Source organism: Bombina bombina, chromosome 6 (assembly GCF_027579735.1).
Source record: "Bombina bombina isolate aBomBom1 chromosome 6, aBomBom1.pri, whole genome shotgun sequence".
Taxonomy (NCBI): domain Eukaryota; kingdom Metazoa; phylum Chordata; class Amphibia; order Anura; family Bombinatoridae; genus Bombina; species Bombina bombina.
In genome coordinates this window covers 705931431-705957878 of record NC_069504.1, presented here as the reverse complement: position 1 = coordinate 705957878, position 26448 = coordinate 705931431, and the positions used below count along the sequence as shown (strand labels likewise).

General features: G+C 38.8%; 1 protein-coding gene across 1 annotated transcript in view; it reads left to right on the top strand.

Moving 5' to 3' along the window:
* The window catches only part of RGL3 (ral guanine nucleotide dissociation stimulator like 3), a 114833-nt gene that overhangs the window by 66076 nt on the left and 22309 nt on the right, over window positions 1-26448 (top strand). The window contains exons 8-14 of the mRNA XM_053717854.1: window positions 5305-5520; window positions 6497-6600; window positions 7562-7646; window positions 16132-16215; window positions 21719-21805; window positions 23389-23421; window positions 25842-25963. Coding sequence (XP_053573829.1) covers window positions 5305-5520; window positions 6497-6600; window positions 7562-7646; window positions 16132-16215; window positions 21719-21805; window positions 23389-23421; window positions 25842-25963 — 731 coding nt within the window. The remainder of the gene's footprint in view (window positions 1-5304; window positions 5521-6496; window positions 6601-7561; window positions 7647-16131; window positions 16216-21718; window positions 21806-23388; window positions 23422-25841; window positions 25964-26448) is intronic.

Here is a 26448-nt window from a genome sequence, read left to right as displayed (position 1 = left end):
ACACAGGAAATTTGGTCAAAATTGATGGCAAGATGAATGCATTATGTTATCAAACAGAACGCCTCATTTTCCACTTGATTAGAGTTTGAACACTGCTGATTTGCATTCTCAATTCCTTGGATATCTTTTTATATCCCTTTCCTGTTTTATACAGTTCAACTACCTTTTTCCCACAGATCCTTTGACAATTCTTTTCTTTCCCAAATGACTCAGAATCCAGAAACGTCAGTGCAGCACTGGATAAAAGATGCAAGGGTCTGTCAGGAGTCCAGAAACTCATTGACCTTTTATACACACACTAATTAAGTTTGTGTTATCATTCATATTCTCTGAAAAATGGCTAAGAAATCATAAATTCTGCCAGGGTATGTAAACTTATGAGCACAACTGTATATAGGTGTTTGCCTTTGTGGTCATTATTTGTGTATATCATAATTATACTACACAGCATATTTATCATTCTAAAGTGCAGAATGCTTATTATCAGTGTGTGTGTATATAAAAGTTTTTTGCACCAGGGCCCACTGTTAAGTAGGTCTGCCCCTTGGTTGTATTACTGTGAGGACAGTGGTGTGGTTAGTTTCAATGTGCTGGGACAATATTTTAACAATACTAAATACATTTTATAAGCATAGTATTGAGGTTATTCCCCTCTAGTCATGGGTGCTGCTGAAATCATTCACTACATTCCAGTGCTGACCTGTTTGCACATGTGCAGTAACTCTCTGTCAGATACCTGCAGTGTAACCTAGGCTATATAATGACAGCACTCATGATTAGAGGGAGGCGCATTACATGTATTTAATGTTTAGTATCTCTTTAATTTCTTTTGGGAGGCGACATAACAGCAGTAAGGAATAATTACAGTTTTAGAATAGAGACGACTATGGAAATTAAACTTTATTGTATTTAGGCAGAGAGGGCTATAACACTGGTATCTATGTACAGTAATATGTGTGGGTAAAAACTCTGTGGCATTTGGTCACATTGACCAGCCATGAGGAGCAGCTTTTATATAGTAAGCTATATAAAACATAAACAAATATTCAAGCTGCGCTTCTTTTCACATGCATAATAAAAAACATATAAATATAAAATGTATTTTATAAAATGTATTCTATAAAAATAAGTTCATATAGCAAAATACCGTCATATGTTATATACATAGAACACAATTAATCATATATACATAGTCAGTGGGTCAGACGTGAATATGATATAAATGCCCGATGTAACATATATTAACATATAATGCTATATATAACCACATGTGTTGTTTTTCACCCAAAAGTGCAAGAGTGTATATAAAGTACAACTAGGTACTATACTTCCCAAATGATGTTGGGATCTGCGGGTGCTGCTCTCATATAACGATCAGGGCTGTGCTCCTGATTCCCATAAACACTGTAGAAATAGAAAAAGACAGAGAGCGCAACCCACTCTAAGAGTAATACAGTTTTAATATTCAGATACAAAGCGTTGAAGTGAATACACGTACAATGTTAAAATTATAAAAAAACACAATCACCACTCCACCGTCTAATTCACCGGCATCTGTATGTGTCAAGTTGGTAACTATCTCCGCGCTCCTTCATTCGACTTCCGGAAAGCCTCGGGACATCGCGTCAGAAAGAAGAGTACACTGCAGTATGTCCGGTATCGTCAGACTCTGGTGGGCGAGAGTGAAGCTGTCTCTATGCGTTTCGTCAGGCACCGGCCTGACTTTCTCAAGAGTTAGTGTTTAATCCTCAAACAAGCTGTTGATTTCAAGTCCCAGAACAGGCGTGCCCCTGTATTCTCAGTCTCTGATTGGCTGACGCGCCCCTTAGTTTCCAAGCTGTGGTTGACTGGTTAGCCGGAATTACTCCCATACTAAAATGGGCCGGTGTATAAAGTTCATCGTCACTGTTGTCAAATAAATAAAGCATATTTCGAATTGATTAAAAATAACATAAGACAGAGACAAATTCATGAATAAAAATGATTATATCACACAGCATGTATAGTATATATGAGGAAAATTTCTAAAGGTGGGTCATACTTATTAGTGTCTACACATACAGAGATTGCAAACAGTTACTAGGTTGTCTCTGGACAAAATAGCAGTCAGACTAACTAACCGACTATATGCACCTGAGACCAAAAATGCGATCTCTAAAAATTATACTAATTGGTGAAATATAAATATAGTTGAGATTATGTTTGGGTATAGACCCTCCATTAGTTTATACAAAATTATTTATAGACAAGACCTTTAATTTACATAAAGGCTTGCAGGTCTAGATCTATATTAAGTCCTTTCTCATTAGTTGCACCTAAAGTTTGGAGCTCGTGAATCCAAAAGGTTTCACATTGCCTCAAACTTCTAAGTCTATTCTTGGAACTATTAGGGGGTATCCAATTAAGTACCATAATTTTAAGTCCAGATGGGTCAGCTCTATGATGATTTAAGAAATGTAAAGGGACACTATGATTTTCTATTTTATTTTTAATATTATTAAGATGTTCATTGAATCTATTCCTAATGAGTCTTTTAGTACGCCCTATGTAAAAGCTCTGACAATCGCACGTTAATAGATAGACGACAAAGGTAGATTTACACGAGTACTGATGTTTGACTTTGTATGTCTTGGAATTAGTTATATTATTGAAGGAATCTCCTTTTATGATTTTACTGCACATATTGCAATTTTTGGTTCCACAAGGCCGTGTTCCGTTTGATCTACTTAGCCAGTGTTTCTTTTCAGTTTGTAAGGGCCTTTGAGTTCCCTTAAGTTTAGAAGGTGCCAAAATATTTTTCAAATCCTGATTTTTCTTAAAGGTTATGATTGGCTTATCTGGCAGTGTTTTACCCAGTATGGGGTCAGAAGTAAGTATGCTCCAATGCTTTTTAAGGATATGTTCTATCTCTCTGCTCCCCTGGTTATAAGTAGTAATAAATCTAATGTTGTTGTCTGATTTATCATTTTCATTTTTATTTTTATCTCTGGGAATTAACATTGCCTTTCTATCCATATTTGTCACCTTCTCTTTAACAATAGAGAGCAGACTTTCGTTAGAAAACATGTTGTCACTCAACAATAGGGATGTGAGTCTGGTCAGGTCACTAAAGGGTACAAGAGATACAGTGGGGCAAAAAAGTATTTAGTCAGCCATTAATTGTGCAAGTTCTCCCACTTAAGAAGATGAGAGAGGCCTGTAATTTTCATCATAGGTATACCTCAACTATGAGAGACAAAATGAGGAAACAAATCCAGACAATCACATTGTCTGATTTGGAAAGAATTTATTTGCATATTATGGTGGAAAATAAATATTTGGTCACCTACAAACAAGCAAGATTTCTGGCTCTCACAGACCTGTATCTTCTTCTTTAAGATGCTCCTCTGTCCTCCACTCATTACCTGTATTAATGGCACCTGTTTGAACTTGTTATCAGTATAAAAGACACCTGTCCACAAACTCAAACAGTCACACTCCAAACTCCACTATGGTGAAGACCAAAGAGCTGTCGAAGGACACCAGAAACAAAATTGTAGACCTGCACCAGGCTGGGAAGACTGAATCTGCTAAGGGCAAGCAGATTGGTGCGAAGAAATTAACTGTGGGAGCAATAATTAGAAAATGGAAGACATACAAGACCACTGATAATTCCCCTCGATCTGGGGCTCCACGCAAGATCTCACCCGTGGGGTCAAAATGATCACAAGAATGGTGAGCAAACATCCCAGAACCACACGGGGGGACCTAGTGAATGACCTGCAGAGAGCTGGGACCAACGTAACAAAGGCTACCATCAGTAACACACTACGCCGCTAGGGACTCAGATCCTGCAGTGCCAGATGTGGCCCCCTGCTTAAGCCAGTACATGTCCGGGCCCGTCTGAAGTATGCTAGAGAACATTTGGATGATCCAGAAGCAGATTGGGAGAATGTCATATGGTCAGATGAAACCAAAGTAGAACTGTTTGGTAGAAACACAACTCGTCGTGTTTGGAGGAGAGAGAATGCTGAGTTGCAACCAAAGAACACCATACCTACTGTGAAGCATGGGGGTGGCAATATCATGCTTTGGGGCTGTTCCTCTGCAAAGGGAACAGGACGACTGATCCATGTACATGAAAGAATGGATGGGGCCATGTATCGTGAGATTTTGAGTGCAAACCTCCTTCCATCAGCAAGGGCATTGAAGATGAAACGTGGCTGGGTCTTTCAGCATGGCAATGATCCCAAACACACCGCCTGGGCAACGAAGGAGTGGCTTCGTAAGAAGCATTTCAAGGTCCTGGAGTGGCCTAGCCAGTCTCCAGATCTCAACCCCATAGAAAAGCTTTGGAGGGAGTTGAAAGTCCGTGTTGCCAAGCGACAGCCCCAAAACATCAATGCTCTAGAAGAGATCTGCATGCAGGAATGGGCCAACATACCAGCAACAGTGTGTGACAACCTTGTGAAGACTTACAGAAAACGTTTGACCTCTGTCATTGCCAACAAAGGATATATAACAAAGTATTGAGATGAACTTTTGATATTGACCAAATACTTATTTTCCACCATAATTTGCAAATAAATTATTTCCAAATCAGACAATGTGATTGTCTGGATGTGTTTCCACATTTTATCTCTCATAGTTGAGGTATACCTATGATGAAAATTACAGGCTTCTCTCATCTTCTTAAGTGGGAGAACTTGCACAATTGGTGGCTGACTAAATACTTTTTTGCCCCACTGTAATTGGTGGAGCATGTTAACAAGCAAATGCCACTGAGTCTTATACACAAGTTATTCTGTCCTTCCCCCTTAGTCTACCAGTTACAGGACAGGTATCTCTGCTTACCTATAAATACAGTTACCTGTCAGATGGTCCTAGGATTCTTTTCACTAAATATTTCCTTCTAAACATTTTGTAATCCTCATCTTCCTTTCCTTCTACATTAAATAAATCTCTTTCACTTCTAAAACCTTCCACCATCATTGATCATGTTGCTTGACATGCAATTGGCTCCTGTTTATACATCTTCCCATAATCCCATTATACATTTGCTGCATACCCACATAGGTCTATTATGTAAGGATTTTAAAGCATCCAATACTATCCCACAGGCAGAAGTTATTGCGCCCTAGATTATCGCTCGAGTGATAAAAAATAACTTGTAAATTAAGTACAAAAATAGAAGCACTATTGGTTGGGCTCAAGAGATGTTAACGCAAAATAGCACTAATATTTTTGAGCTCCACTTGTAATCTAGCCCTCTGCCCTTTGATACACAGCAAAACATGGAGTAATAACTGTTATTTTATTATGCAGGATCTTTTCCAGAGGTTGCAATCCTGTCACTGTCTTGGAAGCATTTGGTCTCAGAGAGACAAAAAGGAAAACAAACATGTGGCCCCAAGCGTGAGAGCCACTGTGGCCCAGTTTAATGCAGTAACAGCTTGTGTGATTGCGTCAGTGCTGAATGACATTCAGCTGAGGCCACAGCAGAGGGCCAGAGTGCTGGAGAAGTGGATCAGTATAGCACAGGTGAGATATAACAAAAGCCAGCTCCTCTCAACACAAAGTGGCCCAGTCCTAATAATCAAAAGGAACCAAAGTCAAGATTCAGATAGAGCAATAAATTAAATAATACAAGAATTCCAAAGAGTTGCAGTATACATATAAGTTTGCGATTGGCTGATAGCTGACACATGATACAGGGGACAAGGAAATAAAATACACTTTAAAATTTGTAAGAATAAAATCTACTGCTCATCAGAAATTCAAATGGTGTTATTGGATTGCCTTTTTATTATGTTGATTTTGCAATTCTAGGGTATTAAGTGACATTTTAGAAATATAGTATTGAGGTTATTCCCTGCCTCTCATAGTCACGGGTGCCCTTATGTTGAAATCTATCTCCAGTATAACCTAGATCCCATAATGACAGCACCCATGATGAGAAGGAGGTGCATGAAATGTATTTAATATTTAGTGTTTCTTAAATGGTACTTTAGAGACTGTGGCCTCTAGTTATCAATGTCTGTCGGACCTGATCCGACAGTGCGGATCAGGTCCGACAGACATCGCTGAATACGGCGAGCAATACGCTCGCCGTATTCAGCATTGCACCAGCAACTCACAAGAGGGAGGTGTCAATCAACCCGATCGTACTCGATCAGGTTGATTTCCGGCGATGTCTGTCCGCCTGCTCAGAGCAGGCGGACAGGTTATGGAGCAGCGGTCTTTGTGACCGCTGCTTCATAACTGCTGTTTCTGGCAAGCCTGCAGGCTCGCCAGAAACATGGGGCATCAAGCTCCATTCGGAGCTTGATATATATGCCCCTGTGTATTGAGTGAGACAAATATTTTCTATGTTATTTTATGGAGGTGATTCACCAAGGTTTTGGGAGCTACCTTGTGCTTTATTGTTTTAATTCCAGTTATTTCACTTTTTTCTGAATTTTTAATCAATCCAGGTCACTGCCAGGCAGACAGTAATGTTTTCTTTGTTCTCTTGCAGCACTGTCGTTTCCTCCGCAATTTTTCCTCTCTCAGAGCTATTTTGTCAGCTCTGCAATCAAATCCTATCTACAGACTGAAGAGAACCTGGGCAGCAGTGAGCAGGTATAGTGCGAGCAGGTAGATTGCTGACAGCTAGTATAGTTTGGGCAGCAGGTGGAGGGCAAGCAGTGTTGAAGGCAGGTATACTGCAGGCCGCAGGTACAGTGTGGACGGCATTTACAATGTAGGTGGCAGGTGGAGTGCAGGCAGCTGGTACAGTGTTGGAGGAAGGTACACTGCAGGTAGTAGGTTCAGTGTGGGAGGCAGGTACAGTGTGGTTGGCAGGTGGAATGCAGGCAGCAGGTAGAGTGAAGGCATCTGGTATAATGTTGGAGGCAGGTACACTGCAAGTAGCAGGTACAGTGTTGGAGGCAGGTACACTGCAGGTGGCAGGTACAGTGAGGGCGGCAGGTAGAGTGAAGGCATCTGGTATAGTGTTGGAGGCAGGTACAGTGTGGGCGGCAGGTAGAGTGAAGGCATCTGGTATAGTGTTGGAGGCAGGTACAGTGTGGGCGGCAGGTAGAGTGAAGGCATCTGGTATAGTGTTGGAGGCAGGTACAGTGTGGGCGGCAGGTAGAGTGAAGGCATCTGGTATAGTGTTGGAGGCAGGTACAATGTGGGTGGCAGGTAGAGTGAAGGCATCTGGTATAGTGTTGGAGGCAGGTACAGTGTGGGCGGCAGGTAGAGTGAAGGCATCTGGTATAGTGTTGGAGGCAGGTATAGTGTGGGCGGCAGGTACAGTGCAGGTAGCTTGTATGCAGGAATCAGTGAGTATGATACAGAGTGGCCAGCAGGTAAATAGTGCGCTTCAGTGAGCAGATAAAGTACAGTACAGCAGTGCACAGTTGGAAGAACACTGATAAAGTATGAACAGGGAAAGTTGGGGGGAAGATGGTTTCTTATACTTTGTGTGGGATTTTGGAGATTTGTAAGAATATTACAACACCACTAACCAGTTTACCGGTACGGATGTACATCAGTAGCAGCAATGCCACAACCTCCTCTTGCTATGTGTTTTCTTTAGGGACAATCTGAACATATTCCATAAATTATCTGACATCTTCTCTGATGAAAATAATCATGGGATGAGTCGTGAGATACTAACCCAGGTACAGTGCTTCAGTATAACTTTATGATGATCCTGAGTAGCAATACACTAGTTGCTTATATGTAGATATGTATTTTATGTGCCTGTGTGTATGAAAAAGCTGCATGTGGCGCTTTGATTATAAAGTTAAGATTTTCACGATGTTTAAAAATAAACTAAGAAAACTTGGACCTTATATGTAAATTTATTTGTAAAACATCAGAATAAGATGCAGTTGAAATGTCAACCTACACAATGATTAAAGCTACATAAAAGTGCAAACAGAAAATGCTCTAATGTACTCACTTTATTATTGCGCTAAAGCTTGCCTATAAACCCTATAAATAGTCAATGTTAGCTCCAGAGCATTAATACCCTACTGGGAGCTAGCTGAACACATCTGGTGAGCCAATGACAAAAGGCAAGGCACATGTGTGCAGCCACCAATCAGTAGCTATCACCCAGCTTTGCTGCTCCTGAGACTACCTAGGTATTACTTTCATCAAAGGATACCAAGAAAATGAAGTAAATTTGATATTTTAAGTAAATGTAAAAGTCTCTCAAAATTGAATGCTATATCTGAACAATGAAAGTTTAATTTTGGCTTTCATGTGTCTTTGACTCTGATCCCTTACTACTATTTCACGTGACTGTAATATCTTTTTTTGTTTAAAGGAATTATTTTTATACCTAATAATAAATACGAATAAATAATTACATCAGAATATTTGTGTTTATTTGTATGCTCCAGCCTGATCATACAGCAACTACTCACTCCACTTCTGCCAAAATTATACTTTCATGGTCCAGATAGAGAATTCAATTTTAAGACACTTTTCAACTTTTTTTAAAATCCAATTTAGTTTATTCTTTTAGTATCTTTTGTTGAAAGCATACCTTGATACACTACTAGTAGCAAGCTTTAGATTGGTGGCTACATACATATGCCTCTTGTTATTGGCTCAAAAGATATGTTCACCTAAATCCCAGTGATGATCTCACTGGTATGGAAAAAACATAATTTATGTAAGAACTTACCTGATAAATTCATTTCTTTCATATTGGCAAGAGTCCATGAGCTAGTGACGTATGGGATATACATTCCTACCAGGAGGGGCAAAGTTTCCCAAACCTCAAAATGCCTATAAATACACCCCCACCACACCCACAATTCAGTTTAACGAATAGCCAAGAAGTGGGGTGATAAGAAAGGAGCGAAAGCATCAACAAGGAATTGGAATAATTGTGCTTTATACAAAAAAATCATAACCACCACAAAAAGGGTGGGCCTCATGGACTCTTGCCAATATGAAAGAAATTAATTTATCAGGTAAGTTCTTACATAAATTATGTTTTCTTTCATGCAATTGGCAAGAGTCCATGAGCTAGTGGGATAGCAAATACCCAAGATGTGGAACTCCACGCAAGAGTCACTAGAGAGGGAGGGATAAAAATAAAGACAGCCAATTCCGCTGAAAAAAAGAATCCACAACCCAAATCAAAAAGTTTTAATCTTATAATGAAAAAAACTGAAATTATAAGCAGAAGAATCAAACTGAAACAGCTGCCTGAAGAACTTTTCTACCAAAAACTGCCTCTGAAGAAGAAAAAACATCAAAATGGTAGAATTTAGTAAAAGTATGCAAAGAAGACCAAGTTGCTGCTTTGCAAATCTGATCAACAGAAGCTTCATTCTTAAAAGCCCAGGAGGTAGAAACTGACCTAGTAGAATGAGCCGTAATCCTCTGAGGCGGGGATTTACCCGACTCCACATAAGCATGATGAATCAAAAGTTTTAACCAAGAAGCCAAAGAAATAGCAGAAGCTTTCTGACCTTTCTTAGGACCAGAAAAGATAACAAATAGACTAGAAGTCTTTCTGAAATCTTTAGTAGCTTCAACATAATATTTCAAAGCTCTTACCACATCCAAAGAATGCAAAGATTTTTCCAAAGAATTCTTAGGATTAGGACACAATGAAGGGACAACAATTTCTCTACTAATGTTGTTGGAATTCACAATCTTAGGTAAAAATTTAAATGAAGTCCGCAAAACCGCCTTATCCTGATGAAAAATCAGAAAAGGAGACTCACAAGAAAGAGCAGATAACTCAGAAACTCTTCTAGCAGAAGAAATAGCCAAAAGAAACAACACTTTCCAAGAAAGTAACTTAATATCCAGAGAATGCATAGGCTTAAACGGAGGAGCCTGTAAAGCTCTCAAAACCAAATTAAGACTCCAAGGAGGAGAGATTGATTTAATGACAGGCTTGATACGAACCAAAGCCTGTACAAAACAACGAATGTCAGGAAGATTAGCAATTTTTCTATGAAACAGAACAGAAAGCGCAGAGATTTGTCCTTTCAAGGAACTTGCAGACAAACCCTTATCCAAACCATCCTGAAGAAACTGTAAAATTCTAGGAATTCTAAAAGAATGCCAAGAGAACTTATGAGAGGAACACCATGAAATGTAAGTCTTCCAAACTCGGTAATAAATCCTTCTAGACACAGATTTACGAGCCTGCAACATAGTATTGATCACTGAGTCAGAGAAACCTCTATGACTAAGCACTAAGCGTTCAATCTCCATACCTTCAAATTTAATGATTTGAGATCCTGATGGAAAAACGGACCTTGAGATAGAAGGTCTGACCTTAACGGAAGTGGCCAAGGTTGGCGACTGGACATCCGAACAAGATCCGCATACCAAAACCTGTGTGGCCATGCTGGAGCCACCAGCAGAAGAAACGAACGTTCCATTATGATATTGGAAATCACTCTTGGAAGAAGAACTAGAGGCGGAAAGATATAAGCAGGTTGATAATTCCAAGGAAGTGACAACGCATCCACTGCTTCCGCCTGAGGATCCCTGGATCTGGACAGATACCTGGGAAGTTTCCTGTTTAGATGAGAAGCCATCAGATCTATTTCTGGAAGCCCCCATATCTGAACAATCTGAAGAAACACATCTGGGTGAAGAGACCATTCTACTGGATGTAAAGTCTGGCGACTGAGATAATCCGCTTCCCAATTGTCTATACCTGGTATATGAACCGCAGAGATTAGACAAGAGCTGGATTCCGCCCATGCAAGTATCCGAGATACTTCTTTCATAGCCTGAGGACTGTGAGTCCCACCTTGATGATTGACATACGCCACGGTCGTGACATTGTCTGTCTGAAAACAAACGATTCTCTCTTCAGAAGAGGCCAGAACTGAAGAGCTCTGAAAATCGCACGGAGTTCCAAAATATTGATTGGTAATCTCGCCTCTTGAGATTTCCAAACCCCCTGCGCTGTCAGAGATCCCCAGACAGCTCCCCAACCTGAAAGACTCGCATCTGTTGAAATCACAGTCCAGGTTGGATGAAGAAAAGAGGCCCCTTGAAATAAACGCTGGTGATTTAACCACCACGTCAGAGAGTGTTGAACATTGGGATTTAAGGATATTAATTGTGATATCTTTGTATAATCCCGGCACCATTGATTCAGCATGCAAAGCTGAAGAGGTCTCATGTGAAAACGAGCAAAGGGGATCGCGTCCGATGCTGCAGTCATGAGACCTAAAACTTCCATGCACATAGCTACTGAAGGGAATGATTGAGACTGAAGGTTCTGACAAGCTGAAACCAATTTCAGACGTCTTTTGTCTGTTAAAGACAAAGTCATGGATACTGAATCTATCTGGAAGCCTAAAAAGGTTACCCTTGTCTGAGGAATCAGGGAACTTTTTGGTAAATTGATCCTCCAACCATGTTCTTGAAGAAACAACACAAGTTGATTCGTGTGAGATTCTGCAGAATGTAAAGACTGAGCAAGTACCAAGATATCGTCCAAATAAGGAAACACCGCAATACCCGGCTCTCTGATTACAGAGAGAAGGGCACCGAGAACCTTTGAAAAGATCCTTGGAGCTGTTGCTAGGCCAAAAGGAAGAGCAACAAATTGGTAATGCTTGTCTAGAAAAGAGAATCTCAGGAACTGATAGTGATCTGGATGAATTGGAAAATGAAGATAAGCATCCTGTAAATCTATTGTGGACATATAATGCCCTTGCAGAACAAAAGGTAGAATAGTCCTTATAGTCACCATCTTGAATGTTGGTATTCTTACATAACGATTCAAAATTTTTAGATCCAGAACTGGTCTGAATTAATTCTCTTTCTTTGGTACAATGAACAGATTTGAATAAAACCCCAGACCCTGTTCCAGATATGGAACTGGCACAACTACCCCAGAAGACTCCAGGTCTGAAACACTTCAGGAAAGCCTGAGCCCTTACTGGGTTCACTGGAATGCGTGAGAGAAAAAACCTTCTCACAGGCGGTCTTACCTTGAAACCTATTCTGTACCCTTGAGGAACAATGTTCTGAATCCAATGATTTTGGACTGAATTGATCCAAACATCTTTGAAAAATCGTAGCTTGCCCCCTACCAGCTGTGCTGGACTGAGGGCCGCACCTTCATGCGGACTTGGGGGCTGGTTTTGATTTTCTAAAGGGCTTGGATTTATTCCAGACTGGAGAAGGCTTCCAATTGGAAGCCGTTCCTTTAGGGGAAGGGTCAGGCTTCTGTTCCTTATTCTGACGAAAGGAACGAAAACGGTTAGCAGCCCTAAATTTACCCTTAGATTTTTTATCCTGAGGCAAAAAAGCTCCCTTCCCCCCAGTGACAGTTGAAATTATAAATTCCAACTGAGAACCAAATAATTTATTACCCTGGAAAGAAAGAGAAAGCAGCGTTGACTTAGAAGTCATATTTGCATTCCAAGATTTAAGCCACAAAGCTCTTCTAGCTAAAATAGCTAAAGACATATACCTGACATCAATTCTAATGATATAAAAAATGGCATCACAAATGAAATTATTAGCATGTTGAAGAAGCTTAACAATGCTATACACATTATGATCTGGTACTTGTTGCGCTAAAGCCTCCAACCAAAAAGTTGAAGCTGCAGCAACATCAGCCAAAGAAATAGCAGGCCTAAGAAGATTACCTGAACATAAATAAGCCTTCCTTAAAAAAGATTCAAGTTTCCTATCTAAAGGATCTTTAAAAGAAGTACTATCTGCCGTAGGAATAGTAGTACGTTTAGCAAGAGTAGAGATAGCCCCATCAACTTTGGGGATTTTCTCCCAGAACTCCAATCTATCAGCCGGCAAAGGGTACAGTCTCTTAAACCTTAAAGAAGGAGTAAATGAAGTACCCAAACTATTCCATTCTCTCGAAATTACATCTGAAATAGCATCAGGAACTGGAAAAACCTCTGGAATAACTACATGAGGTTTAAAAACCGAATTTAAACGTTTACTGGTTTTAATATCAAGAGGACTAGACTCCTCCATATCTAATGCAATCAACACCTCTTTAAGTAAGGAACGAATAAACTCCATCTTAAATAAATATGAAGATTTGTCAGTGTCAATATCTGAGGCAGAATCTTCTGGACCAGATAGATCCTCATCAGAGATAGATCAGAAATCAGAATGTTGGCGGTCATATAAAAATTCATCTAATTTATAAGAAGTTTTAAAAGACCTTTTACGTTTATTAGAAGGTGGAATAACAGACAGGGCCTTCTGAATAGAATTAGAAACAAATTCTCTTACATTAACAGGAATATCCTGAACATTAGATGTTGAAGGAACAACAACAGGTAATGGACTACTACTAATGGAAATATTATCTGCTTTTGAAAGTTTATCATGACAACTAACACAAACTAGAGCCGGAGGAACAGTTACCACAAGTTTACAACAAATGCACTTAGCTTTGGTAGAACCGACATCAGGCAGCAGCATTCCAGAAGTAGATTCTGATACAGGGTCAGATTGCGACATCTTGCAATATGTAATAGAAAAAACAACATATAAAGCAAAATTATCAAATTCCTTAAATGACAGTTTCAGGAATGGGAAAAAATGCAAACAGAACAAGCCTCTAGGAACCAGAAGCAAAAAGAAACTGAGATTTAAATAATGTCAAAAAAACTGGCGCCAAGTATGACGCCCACAATTGACAAATTTTTTGGCACCAAAAACGTCTGCAACAAACATGAGCGTCATAGATGACGCAACTATGTGAAAACTCTCTGCGTCAACTACGACGCCAGAAATGACGTCATAAACGTCAACAAACGTAATTTTCGCGCCAAAAAGTCTTGCGCCAAAAATGACGCAATAAATTCTAGCATTTTTTGCACCCGATAGCCTAACAGCCCGCAATTTATAAAGAAAAGTCAATTTGAAAAATTTTCCAAAAAATGAAACTGACAGTCTGAATGAAGGAAATATACTGATTAACCTGAATCATGGCAAATATAAGTATAAAACATATATTTAGAACTTTACATATAAAGTGCCAAACCATAGCTGAGAGTGTCATAAATAAAATAAGACATACTTACCAAAAGACACTCATCTACATATAGTAGATAGCCAAACCAGTACTGAAACGAGAATCAGTAGAGGTAATGGTATATAAGAGTATATAGTCGATCTGAAAAGGGAGGGAGGAGAAGAGATCTCTACGACCGATAACAGAGAACCTATGAAATAGATCCCCGATAGGATGACCATAGCATTCAATAGGCAATACTCCCTTCACATCCCTCTGTCATTCACTGCACTCTGAGAGGAAAACCGTGCTTCAGCATGCTGCGAAGCGCATATCAACATAGAAATCTAGCACAAACTTACTTCACCACCTCCATAGGAGGCAAAGTTTGTAAAACTGAATTGTGGGTGTGGTGGGGGGTGTATTTATAGGCATTTTGAGGTTTGGGAAACTTTGCCCCTCCTGGTAGGAATGTATATCCCATATGTCACTAGCTCATGGACTCTTGCCAATTACATGAAAGAAAAACCATGCGGTCTATCCTTCACATATAGAACTTTGTATAACTAGATAAATAGCCCTCTAGCTAAAATTAGCCTGTCTAAAATGATTTGACTGATCTTGCAGTACTGAGAAAACTTCTTAGATAATCTTGCTAGAGATCTTTAGGTCTCAGTAGCACACCTCCAAACTGTCCCAAATTCTGCTGTCTGTCCCAGTGAGATAGCTCACAGTCCGAATTGCCCCTCCTCTGCCTGCTCATGCTGTTTACCTCTGCACATAATTAACTTTTTATTTACTTATTTTCAAAATTCGGGTATTTTTTTATAACCCTCCTTCTCCAAAATCCTAGCCTCCTCCTAAGTCATTCCCACCTCCTGTTTCGCTGGCTTTGCCTCTTCAGCAGCCCTCAATTTTATTTCAAAATCTGACAGTCAGCTCCCCCCATCTGCACAACCCCCCTCGCTCACTCAAGCCCCCTCCCCGCCCGCTGCTGTTGCTGACTACTGACTTGCATTGACAAGGTGGCGAGGAGCGGCAGCGGGTAAGCATGGCAGCTGGGTTCTGCAAGATCCAGATAATAACTTATATAGAAATCAAGAGGAGAGATGGTGAATGGACATCTGGAAGCTGTCAGATCACAGCAGGGGAAGCAGGGTGTGTTTTTGGTGTCTCTCATCTTAGCAACCCGCAAAGGCTGAGCTTTTTGCAAGCAGACATCTTTCTGGGAGGAAAATCCCCTTGTTGTGAAAGGGTTAAACACAAGGTTAGGAGTAAGGGGCAACACACCCATATGAAATAATGCTCAGTGTGTGCAGATTTATAGGGGTGGTTCATTTTAAAACTGCTGTGAGTCTTAAAGGGACAGTCAACACCAACATTCTTATTGTTTAAAAAGATAGATGCCTTAACTACCAATTCCCCAGCTTTGCACAACCAACATTGTTATATTAATATACTTTATAACATTTAAACCTCTACATTTCTGACTGTTTCTTTTTTTATACATTTCTGCCTGTTTCTAAGCCACTAATCACATACTTTTGTATTTGCTTTTTACAACAGGAGACTGCTAGTTCATGTGAGCCATATAGATAACATTGTGATCACGCCCGTGAAGTTGTGCACAACACAACACTAGTTGGATAAAATTCAAGTCAATAGATAATTAATAAAAAGTCATGTGATCAGGGGGCTGTCAGAAGAGGCTTAGATACAAGGTAATCACAGAGGTAAAAAGTGTATTAATATAACTGTGTTGGTTGTGCATAACTGGGGAATGGGTAATAAAGGGATTATCTATCTTTTTAAACAATAAAAATGTGACTGTCCCTTTAATAATGTCTTTTGGATGCATTGTAATGTTTGCAATGTAAACTTGCAGATAGTAAAATTATTTTGACTATAGGATTTATTATAATGGAATATTTTTTGACAGTAGAATGTCCATTTAGACCTTGCAACACAGTCATATAAAGTGTAATTAATCTTATCTGCGTAGGATCTACATTTTAAACCCTATATTTAATTCTATATAATTATGTTCAAAATGTTTATGGTAAGTAAATAATTACATATATGCAATATTTAATAATAGCCAGAAATGTTTTGTAACATATAGTACTATTATAATCTGCTCCACGTTCTGTCAATTTCTTTTGCCCTCACAGGATGAAGTGCCTCTTCGTAGAGTAAACAGTGCACGTAATGAGCCACGCCCACTTCAGCGGTCAGCTTCCCAAGTTCGCACTACAGTAAGTTCAGCAGATAATCCAGAATTGGCACTTCAGTAATGTAATTCTTAAAGACAGCTGACAACCAGAATATGTATTAACCAAAGTACTAAAAAATGATGGCAATCACAAGGGCTAAAATAATATATTGAAAATGCAATAATGTTGAAATATTGTTAAAGGAGTATCAAATAAATCCAAAATCAGTACAATAAAAAAAGTTTACTATGTTTAATTAGAATTTTTTCATTTGCATGAGTTTTATTAGTATTGTGCCTCTAAAGGGGTGATAAAATAGTTACTGGCATCAATTAGAGCACAATACATAGATGATGTTTTTCTTACATTAAAGGGATATGAAACCCCCCAAAAATATTTCATGATTCAGATAGACCATGCCATTTTAAACAACTTACTAATTTACTTCTATTATCTCTTAGTATCGTTTTTTAAAAAGCAGGGATGTATGCTTAGGAGCCGGCCCATTGCTGGAACACTATATAGCAGCAGTTTTAATAAATGTTATCCATTTGCAAGAGCACTCAAAGGCAGCACTATTTCCTGTCATGTAGTGCTCCAGATGACTACCTAGGTATCTCTTCAACACAGAATATCATGGGAAGGAAGCAAATTTGATAACAGAAGTAAATTGGAACCTTTTTTTTTTTTAATTGTATGCTCTTTCTGAATCACAAAAGAAAATGGATGGGCTTCATATCCATTTAATGTTGCTAGAAATATGATTTATAGAATTTCTTGATGAATTCAAAAGATATTGAGGTAGTTCTGATATATTTCTAAATTCCCAAAAATCTATAAACATTAAACAGATACGAAAATCAAAATTAAATTTCTTGATTCATATAGAACATGCAGTGTTAAACTATTTTCCAATTTAATTCTATTATCAAATTTACTTTGTTTTCTTGTTATCCTTTGTTGGCATGCACTTGTCTTGAGAACTAGTTACTACAGTATATGGCTGCAGTGTTTGCAACAATATATGTAACATTGTTATGCATTGTTACAAACACTGCTGTCCTCTAGTGATCAACAATGTATAACATTGTTACAAACACTCATGGCATATAGTGCTCAGGAAACATGCACAATCATGAGCCTAGCTAGTTATGCTCTTCAACAAAGAATACCTAGTAAATAGAGGCGTAACTATAGTTTATTGGGCCACAGTGCAAAGTCTGTTTCAGAGCCCCCTCATTCCAAAGCAAAGTATATTATATCACAACTAAGATTTTAATCCACTCTCTCTTCCTTTCCCGCCTCAACAACTGCAACTCTGTCCTCTCTGGTCTCCCTAGCTGCTGCCTAGCTCCTTTACAATCCATAATGAATGTCTCTGCCAGACTCATCTTCCTTACACGCCGCTCTTCATCTGCTGCGCCTCTCTGCCAATCCCTTCATTGGCTTCCTCTTGCTTTCAGGATTAAACACAAAATTCTCACTCTGACACACAAAGCCCTCAACTGCACTGCCCCCCCCCCATATCTCAGACCTTGTCTCCAGATACTCTCCCTCCCGTCCCCTTCGCTCTGCTCATGACCTCCTACTCTCCTCCTCTCTTGTTACCTCCTCACACTCCCACTTACAGGACTTCTCCAGACTGGCTCCCATCTTGTGGAACTCTCTGCCTCGCTCCACAAGACTCTCCCCTAGTTTTGAAAGCTTCAAGTGCTCCCTAAAGACTCTACTGTTCAGGGATGCATACAACCTACACTAACCTTTCCTAATACCAGTTCCTCTCCTCCATTACTATCCACCATAAACCCACCTTAACACGTAAGCCTAAGAGCCCAACTGTTTGCAGATCACCTTTATAAGAGCTGACTACAACAATGCAACTCTCTGCAGTGCCCTCTACCCATTTATCCCTATAAATGTTACCTTGTATACCTTTATACAGGGATAGGCAAGGTGTCCATATACGGACACTGGTGTCCGTGACTAGTCCTTGCAGTGTCCGCCACCCATTTTGCGGTGGGGAGTGAGGCGTAGGACAGATGAATACAAGTCCTGACTCCTCTTTGACATAGGCGGGGTACCACGTTTTGCAGGGTTGGGGCCACGCTCGCGTGATGCCGCTCAGGAGCGGGAAATTGAGGGAGAGGGAAGAAGCAAGCTGCCTGCAGTGCAGCCTGTGTCCACCACCTATGAGTTGTGACCTGTCCCGATTCCTTGATCTGTGCTGCAACGTGGTGCTGGTGTCTGTGTGTAGAAGACGGCCGCCTACTCTGATAACCTTACCTAACCAAGTACTTAACCAACAATGATGATCATGCGATTAACATCAAGTTGGGTGAGCTTGGTCAGGAGTTGCAGACTCTCAATACAAAAAAAAAAAAATGAAAGGTTAGAATTTTGAAAACATTTTATACAAGTATACCACAAGCAGTCTTTATATAAATGTTATTTTAAACTTGTTTGATTAGATGACTAATTTTTACTTGTGGAACTAGACCAGGGGCGTCCAACAAGCAGCCCATTTGACAGCAAAGTGCCGCTCTTCTGACTTATAGAAACATAGAATGTGTCAGCAGATAGGAACTAGTCGGCCCATCTAGTCTGCCCAATTTTCTGAATACTTTCATTATTTCCTGGCCTTAATTCTAGCATAGCCTTATGCCTATCCGATGCATTTTTAAACTCCTTCACTGTCTATACCACTTCTGCTGGATGGCTATTCCACCATGCATCCACTACCCTCTCGGTAAAGAGAGTGTTTTTTGATGTTTTTAATTTGTAATGTACCTTGGTGTCCTTCACTAAGGTCTGTACTTTGGAAAATGTCCGCCGCAGCCTCGGTCCGTGCCTATCACTGCTTTTATAGCACTGCGGAATCTGTTGGTCCTCTACAAATAACCGATAATAATATACACACATATACATACATATGATATACACACACAAGGGAGTTGATGCACGTCCTAGCAAACACCACTAGCACTAAAGCATTAAGAAAAACACCACAGCAGACTTCTGTGCAGAGTTTTCTTCCTTTTTCCCCCAGTTGTTTTTCAGTCACCGCAAGTTAAGCGACCTCTACTGGTGATAATGTTTTTTAAATGCTATGCTCTATCTAAATCACGAAAGTTTAATTATGACTTTCAGGTCCATTTAAAATCACTACCCCACCAGGAGATTTTTCTAAAACTATGGAATTATGCTCACTTAAAAACAAGAAACACTAATACATAGAGATTGTCTAATCTCCCTCAAATCACTTTTCATCTACTGCAAATTGTATAATCGTTAAACAAATCATTCTACATTATTTATCTTCTTGGAGATCTAACATATTTACATGATTTGGAAAGATTAATGAGAAATTTTCTGTTTTACAAAATCTGCCTTAAATGTAAGAGTCATGAAAGTCTGAATTAAACTATGATTCAAATAGAGTGAACAATAAACACAAACTTTCCAGATTACTGTTATTATCAAATGTAGGCAGCTATTTCTCTTGGTATCATTTGTTAACACAGCTCCTTCCCATGACAGCATACTGAGGTAGGTTCCACCTCACTTCATGTGTTTTCTTAAATACAGGTAACCCTTACACCAGTTCACCTTTTCCTAGTGGTCACGTGACCACTACTGAGGAAGTTATCCCACAGGCTCCTTAGCTGAAGATAAAAGATTTGAAGAAGAGTTTTTTGTCTCCTGCATTTATAGTACAGAAATGTAACACTTTGCTTTCTTAAAGGGCCAGTACAGTGAACTGTAAATAAAATTGGTATCATGTATATAAAAGAGCAGTAAATTATTAAAATATTTTTTAATGCTGACCTTTTTGATATTGAAGCTAAAAGGAAGTGTATGTCTGTGTGGGGAAAAAAATATCTGCACACTGGCTGATAAACAGAACCCTCCTCTCTGCATTTATGATGGATGGCGACATGTCTCACAAGCATAAAAACAATTATTACTGTTTTTACATTTATAGCATTCATTTCAGGGCTTTAAATATAATATAACTAGTCCTAAAGCCTGTACACGGGCCAGAATACACATCCACTTGGATCCCCTCCTTCCCCTTCCCTGCTGCTCTCAACTTTCTTTTTTTTTCTGTACTGTTATTCTTTACATAGGTAACATGTTGGGACAGGGGTGGACCATACAAGGGGCAGTGCGCACGGGGGGAAGGTAAAGCACTCGACTGTGGGGCCGTGTAAATTGTCCTGCCCAGGGCCACGCAAATGCTAAAGGTGTCCCTTCTACTAATGCACTTGGGATAGCATGCTAAATACTATACAGATGAAAGAAAGAAAGATAGAAAGAAAGGAAAAAAAGGGAGAGAGAAAGAAAGAAAGAGAAAGAGAGAATGAAAGAGAAAGAAAGAGAGAAAGAAAGAAAGTTGCTTTGCACAAATATGACATCCGCACTAATACTTAGAGGGCTGGTTTATGTGGGGTATGTTCAAATCGCCTCAGGTGGGCAAGGTATTCTGTGACTTAGGGACCCTTAGAGAAAAGGAATTGTATGAATTAAAAAATAAATAAAATATATATTTATTACATACAGTAAAATTGAGGTCCCACAATAATCATATACAAATACTAAAAGGCTAAAACTTGTCAATTATTGTTAAATAATTTTAAATAATGACAGTCCACAAACTGCTTAGTAATGATAATACAAAATATAATAATATAATGTGATAGTTTGACTTTGTCCTCAAACCTCACACAGGACCGTATGGATGCAGTGGGGGGTAGTGGGGGGGGGTAGTGGGGGGTATTCAGGACTTGACACAGCGTGTAAAAGCCAATTAAGCTGTAAACTTCCTATATACTAAAAGGTATGTAGCTCCTGGTCCCGGTTGGGGTCTGTGGTGTGTGCTGTGAGCTAGTTGCAACTGCTCCAAAACATTGCTAGGTGAACTGTGTCAAAAAATTGTGCGAAAAAATAGTGCAGAAAAATGTAAAAATAATGAAAATAAATTGAAAATACAAATTGAAAAAAATGAAAAAACAATTGGCCAAAGTCAGTGATTAGTCCAAAATTGTGTAAACCAATGTGTCCCAAAAGATGTATAAAAAACTGAATTTGGATATATATAATAAAAAATCAAACTTGTTTCCTGGTGGTGAATCCAGTGATGTAGATCTGTTTCATGGTGGTAAAAGTCCGGTGATGGGAATCTGATTAGATCCAAGTGGTTTCTCTTTTATCCAATTTAGTCACCAATGTCGTGTCCTGTAAAGATATAAAACATAGTGTAGACCGTCCAGGCTGTGAATCAATAATTTGAAATGAGCTTACCAGCTAATAGTCAACGCGTTTCAGCCCCTTCAAGGCCTTTCTCAAGACTCTTAGAGGGCTGGTATAAGATTATGTTCTGGGGCAGGTTTACCAAATGCACATCTATAAATTATAGCAAATGTAATTTCTGTTTATATATTTTAATTTTGAGTTATGGGTAAAAACCAAGCAACCAATAGGGAGCTGCATCTTCTTCTGAGATTGCTGACTAATGTTTTCACACTTAGTTTATGTTCTTTTGCAGAGAATGACACAGGGAACTGTCCCTTACCTGGGGACATTTCTGACAGACCTCATCATGTTGGATACAGCTTTACCAGACTTCGTAGAGGTGTGTATTAAAACGATTTGTATATGTGTTTTATAATATCATCTCCATAGAAATGATTCCTAATAATTGCTATAGCATCTGCTTCTTAATCCTACATGTATGGAAAGCTGGTTCCCTTGTTTAGAGATGAGTAATTTTATGTTATTGAGCTAAACTGTTTGAAAGGGTCAATTAGAGCCCTTCTCTGAGTAGCACAACTCACAAGTGATCTAAAATGTAACTATACCCTAAAGGAATATTATACATCAAATGCTAAAGGGATATAAAATAGTGTTACTTTATTAAAACAAATTAAATCAAAAGAAACATAAAAAGAAACAGATTGTGTTAAAAATTAGCAAACAACTTATTTGTATTCTTACAAAACGAGCACTTAGAATTAGCCATTGCCTATACTGAGATAAGTGAGTTGACATACTGATACATTCTTCAGTTGCATTCTGACACATGATTTTTGCTGCAAAAGTCCTCTACTGAGCATGGGCAAGAAACTGACTTCCACACTAGAGCTAGTGCATGTATCTCCTAGCAACCACTTCCAAAGGAAAAACTCCTCCTTTGAATTCTTGTAGAGATCATAGCCTCCTTTTGTGGGGCTCTATCAGGACATAAATTGATTTCTATTAAAGGGACAGTAAAGTCAAAATTAAACTTAAAGGCATATGGAACTCAACATTTTTCTTTTCTCAATCAGAAAGAGCATACAATATTAAAAAAAGTTTCCAATTTACTTCTGTTATTAAATTTGCTTTGTTCCCATGGTGCTCTTTGTTGAAGAGATACCTAGGTAGGCATCTGAAGCACTACACAAGAGGAAATAGTGCTGCCTTCTAGTGCTCTTGCAAATGGATAACAGTCTTCCAAACTGCTGCCATATAGTGCTCCAGAAACACTCCTGAGCTTATGTCCCTGCTTTTCAACAAAAAATACCAAGAAAAGTAACAAAACTTGATAATATAAGCAAATTAGAAAGCTGTTTAAAATTGCATGCTCTATCTGAATCATGAAATTTTTAAACAACTTTCCAATTTTGTTCTATTATCAATTTTGCTTAGTTCTCTTATTATTTTTTTTTTAAAGATGAATCCTAGATCAGCTTAGAAGTGTGCACATGTTCTGTGCCATCTAGCAGCTGTGTTTGCAACATTGTTTATAGCAATGTTATACAATTTTACGCACTCTACTAAGCTCCTACCTAGGTTTAGTCTTCAACAAAGAATACCAACAGAACAAAGAAATGTGATAATAGAAGTAAATTGGAAAGTTGTTTAAAATTAAATTCTCTATCTGAATCATGAAAATGTAATTTTGACTTTACTGTCCCTTTAAATATAACCCAGTGATTAGTTTTAATTACAATAATGAGACTGTTTTATATCCCTTTAATTAATAGTCTCACAAGATGATATAATTATATATACTGATGGTTATATATTATTATATTTATATTATATAGCAATCTAGTTTTGTGTATCTAGGTGACTGTTATTTGTGATTGTCATTGTATACAATGTACAGTATATTCTGGCTGTATCTAATGTGTATAGTATTTGTTTAGCTCTGAATCTTTCTTTCCTTTTCAGGGTGGGTTAATAAACTTTGAAAAAAGACGGAAGGTGAGTTTTCAGCTAATATTTTGTCTTTAAGGCTATTTTATTAAGAAAAAAGATGAAAAAAATTCAAAGGTTGAATATACGACAGGACATTTAATAAATATATTCATTATTTTTTTTTATTTATTTTTTTACTAAGTACATGCTCCTATCCTCAATAAACCAAAAAGTTCTTGTCAGGCTTGAAGAGGCATATTCCTCTCCACCAATAGAACTGTGGGTATTGTCATTATCAGCCACTAAGGGCTTGATTTATCAAGCGAGGGCGGATAGGGGCGTACATATTCGTACCCAACAATCCGCTGCCCGAATTTAAAATTACACGCAAGTGCTACTTTGCACTTGCGTGCAACAGCGCCCCCTGCCTATGCACAGCCAATCACGTGTGGGCAGGAACTGTCAATCTTCCCGGTTGGACGAGACCGGGCAGATTGAAATTTTCCACCTAAGAGGTGGAGATGAGGTTAGGAAGCAGCTAATGACTGCTGCTTGATAAATACAGACTGAAGGTTCTTGTGAGAACGCTGCAGTCGTAGGGGAGGAGAAGGCATGATAAATCGAGGCCTAAGGATTAGTAGGAAGTACACAGCTGAACTAATACTGCAGTATAAGTTTCATTTGAAATGTCAATAGCTTTTACTTAAAAATGGGGCCAAGGGGGGGCGGAGCCAACTGCCGGAGCAGCAAGACGTGCTTTGTGTAGCTCCTGTGGTAGCTGAAATTATATAGATTCTATAGAAGATATCTACAGTAATCATGGGAACAAAAATGCTACTACCTCGTGATTCCTCATGCTGAGATTAATATTCTGGCTGTTCAGGCAACGTTTAGCATAAATATTGAGATTAAACTCCCTGATCGATGCGGGCCCTACTTACAAAAAATGGCGACATCACTTTTCACTCTATAATATAGAAGGCTGATCTACTGCTGTCGCTGCAAACCTGCTGAAAGGTCCTGCTACACTGCATTGGAGAGAGAAAGGAACCTTCCTTGCGAGTGGTCTGTATAGAGTTGTGGTCTATCAGAGTAAGCACTCCTTCCTTTGGCCTGTGTGTGATGGTGGAGTCTGTAGCGGGAGCTAATGGCGCACATGAAAGCTGATGTTATCCTCCGAGCCCTAGAAAAGCTTATAGCAAATCACTATTGTAAGATGGAGAAACATTTGAAGGCAGTATTCCTTCCGATTTCGGGACCTGACCTGAAGACCCGTCTAAAACCTGAAGCTAATAATGAGTACTGCTATGCTGACGCCAGCCTGAGGAAAACAGTGGCGATACAGGCTACAGTAGAGGAGAAGTATCGCATGGAAGATCTTATAATGCGGCGGGCCAATTCTCAGGGAGAAATTGGAGGTTCTTGTTCTGCTATTCGAGCGGTCGATATGGATAGAAAAGAACCCCAGAAGAGCGCCAGTATAAAATCAAGAAAAGAGCAAGAAAGGAATTTAAGGTTCTGTAAGGCTTTCACCACTTTAGATAGAGGTTAGTTATGGGATTGTAGCTTCTCAAGTTATTTAATTCAATATTAAAGGATTGAACCTTGAAAAAGAGAAGCATTTAGTCTCTAGATAAAATTAGGTTAAACGTAATCAGCACAAGAAGTTGAGGGAAAAGAGACTTGAATATATTAAGTAAATTATAGAGTGAATGTGATTCTTCAGCAATTGCAATCTGTAACAAAGTGTTCATAAAGTTCGTAGTTTATACCTTGATGTCAGATTGTATTTAGAGAAAGCACAATAATGAATTAATGCAGTTCTAAGTCCTTGCTATCAAGTTTACATAACCCAAGTTACCAAGATAAAGTGTTCAATGCAGTTACAGTACTGTAATCGGAAAAGTATTATAGACTATAATTTGCATTTTAGAACACACAATCTTCTCTGCCTGCATTTTCAGTGCTGAAAAATTGTAATTAATAATAATTTTATTTAGATTTTGTAATAATTCTGTATTTTGGAATGTATTTAGTCTCCCTATGGGGAAAAGGGGCAACCAGACGTGGACTCCTTGCTCAGTGTGCGTAGAGGAATATAGCTACACCTCACTGACGAGGCCCAATGAAGGCTGAAACGATCGTCTGGGGTTGCTGTGTTCCTTGTTCAGAGAGGAATTGCCTGGTATTTCGGCGCTGGACTGACCGTAATAGGCGGGATCAGACTGATATACTACAGGAAAGTTCTACTCTGTGAAAGGCATTACTGGGCTAAAAAGCTGCACCCAGGTGGTAAATCGCCATAGAACAGGCTAACAATGTTATTGAGCCAGTCTTTCATTCCTGTGAGTGCACTTCTCTCTGTATGTATATATATATATATATATATATATATATATTTACTTAACATGTTCAGATATTGCTCTTTTAATTGAACACATACACAAATTTTCCGTAACCCAAGAACTTACTATTTATCACTGCAGGAATATGAAGTTCTAGCCAAGATACAGAAGCTGCAGCTCACGTGTCGCCATTATGTTTTGACGCCAAAGTCAGAAATCCTACAAGCGTTTTACAGCCATCGGCAGCTAACTGAAGACCAGAGGTGACTTCTTTTAATAAAGGCTATTATGAGGGGACGTAACAAATATATGTATGATTATATTTTGAGTTGGGGTCGAGTTTAAATGTATATATATATTGTACTTTGTTAATTATAATGTTTATAGTCATGCCGTGAGTTGATTATGTACCATGGCTGCACTATTTTAAAGACTGAACTGAGGTTCATGTATAAGCCTGATTTTTCAAGTGATTGTAATATAAAATGTTTACATATTTCTAGTAAAAACTTTCCAATACACTTTCATTATTTTTTTGTTCCATTTCCTTTAATGGATGTGTAGAATACAGCAATATTAAAGAGATATCAGATTTGAGTGTATTAGATATTGAGGGCCGGATTACAAGTGGTGCGCTATTTAGTGCTTTTGCTCGAGTGTAAAATTTGCTAGACAGAAGCTTTTTGTGCACGTCGGGTAGCGTGCATATTTCAAGTTGAAAATAAAACAGAGCGTGATTTATTTATGA